Genomic DNA, 1419 nt, shown 5'->3' with positions numbered 1-1419 from the left:
ACTTTCATAGTTCAAGCTGATATTTGATAAACTTTGAACTTTCATAGTTCAAGCTGATATTTGATAAACTTTGAACTTTCATAGTTCAAGCTGATATTTGATAAACTTTGAACTTTCATAGTTCAAGCTGATATTTGATAAACTTTGAACTTTCATAGTTCAAGCTGATATTTGATAAACTTTGAAATTTCATAGTTCAAGCTGATATTTTTTTGCCAAGCAAATCAAATATAATGGCAAATTCGACATTAAATTAGCAAATTGGATATCACTTAATTACAGAAAAGGAAACAATAATTGCATAAAATGGAGAGATTAATTGCAAAAAGATCTTAAATTTTGATAAATTTGAACAAAATATGAATTATACAATATGAAATTTTCCGTTAAATAATGAAGTATTTCATTAAAGATATTATTCAATGATACTAGGCCTAAATAAATGTTGTAAATTTTGGATATATTATATGTAAAATATAATAATATTATATTCCTCCTAATCTATAGAAATATATTTAACACTTTTTTAGATATTTATAAGAAGGAAATTTGTGTTTTTTTTCTTTTCAAAAATATTTAACTTCATTTAATTAGAAAATTTTTAAAAATTTCAAATCAAAATATTGAAAAAAAATTTAAAAAAAAGGAATGAAAAACATACCAAATTAAGGGAGAAATCTTTACCCTTAAAACGAATTAAAGCTCCATTTTGGGTAAGCGTAATTATGCATTCTATGAATGATCCATTGCGTTTTTTGACTATACCTTTATTTACTTCAAAAATTTGCATAATATACGCTGGAATGACAGTTGATTGCTTAGATGATGACATCGATGTTGTAGGAAGATGATCACGTGTGGTGCAATTTGACGCTTCATAACAACCTTTGATAATTCTGTAGAATCGATCACAATCATCAGCCGAAACTACATTTATACCGTATGTTTCACCATGATAATGCCAATAAAGGAAACAGGATGATACACGAGTGATACGATTTGCTATAAAATACATAATTAATTTTTAAAATTTCAAGATAATAATAATAAATTCCAATTTTTTATCATTAAATGATAATTATGAATAATTGATATTTAATTTTTTTGAAAATTTTCGAATAATTTTTTTCTCGCAAATTCATTTGAAGCAAATACTTTAATTTCTTTTAACTTTTAGATGTTTGTAATCATCATTCGAATTACTTTTTTGGGCAATTTTCTGCAATAATTTTGTTTGTAAATGTTGTAAATGCTAATTATAGTTAGGCAAATATTCAGCATAAAAATGTTATAATTTCATTCAAATGAACTAATTCCTTTTTCTAAAATTCAAAATTTATAATTTATCAATTTAAACAAATTAAAGATATATTCGGAAATCTTTCCGGCAAAAATAATTGATGACAACAATAATATTTA

The 1419-nt window shown here is 23.7% G+C and overlaps 1 protein-coding gene across 1 annotated transcript; it reads right to left on the bottom strand.

Moving 5' to 3' along the window:
• Positions 1–797: 797 nt before the first annotated feature.
• Positions 798–1015, bottom strand: LOAG_15606 (hypothetical protein; the record flags this gene model as incomplete). The annotated part of the gene is made up of 1 exon (XM_003151096.2): positions 798–1015. A coding segment is annotated over one exon (216 nt), but the record flags the coding sequence as incomplete, so codon positions are not given.
• Between the last annotated feature and the right edge of the window lie 404 nt (positions 1016–1419).

This window comes from Loa loa, assembly GCF_000183805.2.
Source record: "Loa loa unplaced genomic scaffold supercont3.2264, whole genome shotgun sequence".
Lineage (NCBI taxonomy): Eukaryota > Metazoa > Nematoda > Chromadorea > Rhabditida > Onchocercidae > Loa > Loa loa.
Note: the sequence above shows the minus strand (reverse complement) of the source record. Positions and strands in the feature narration are given on the sequence as shown.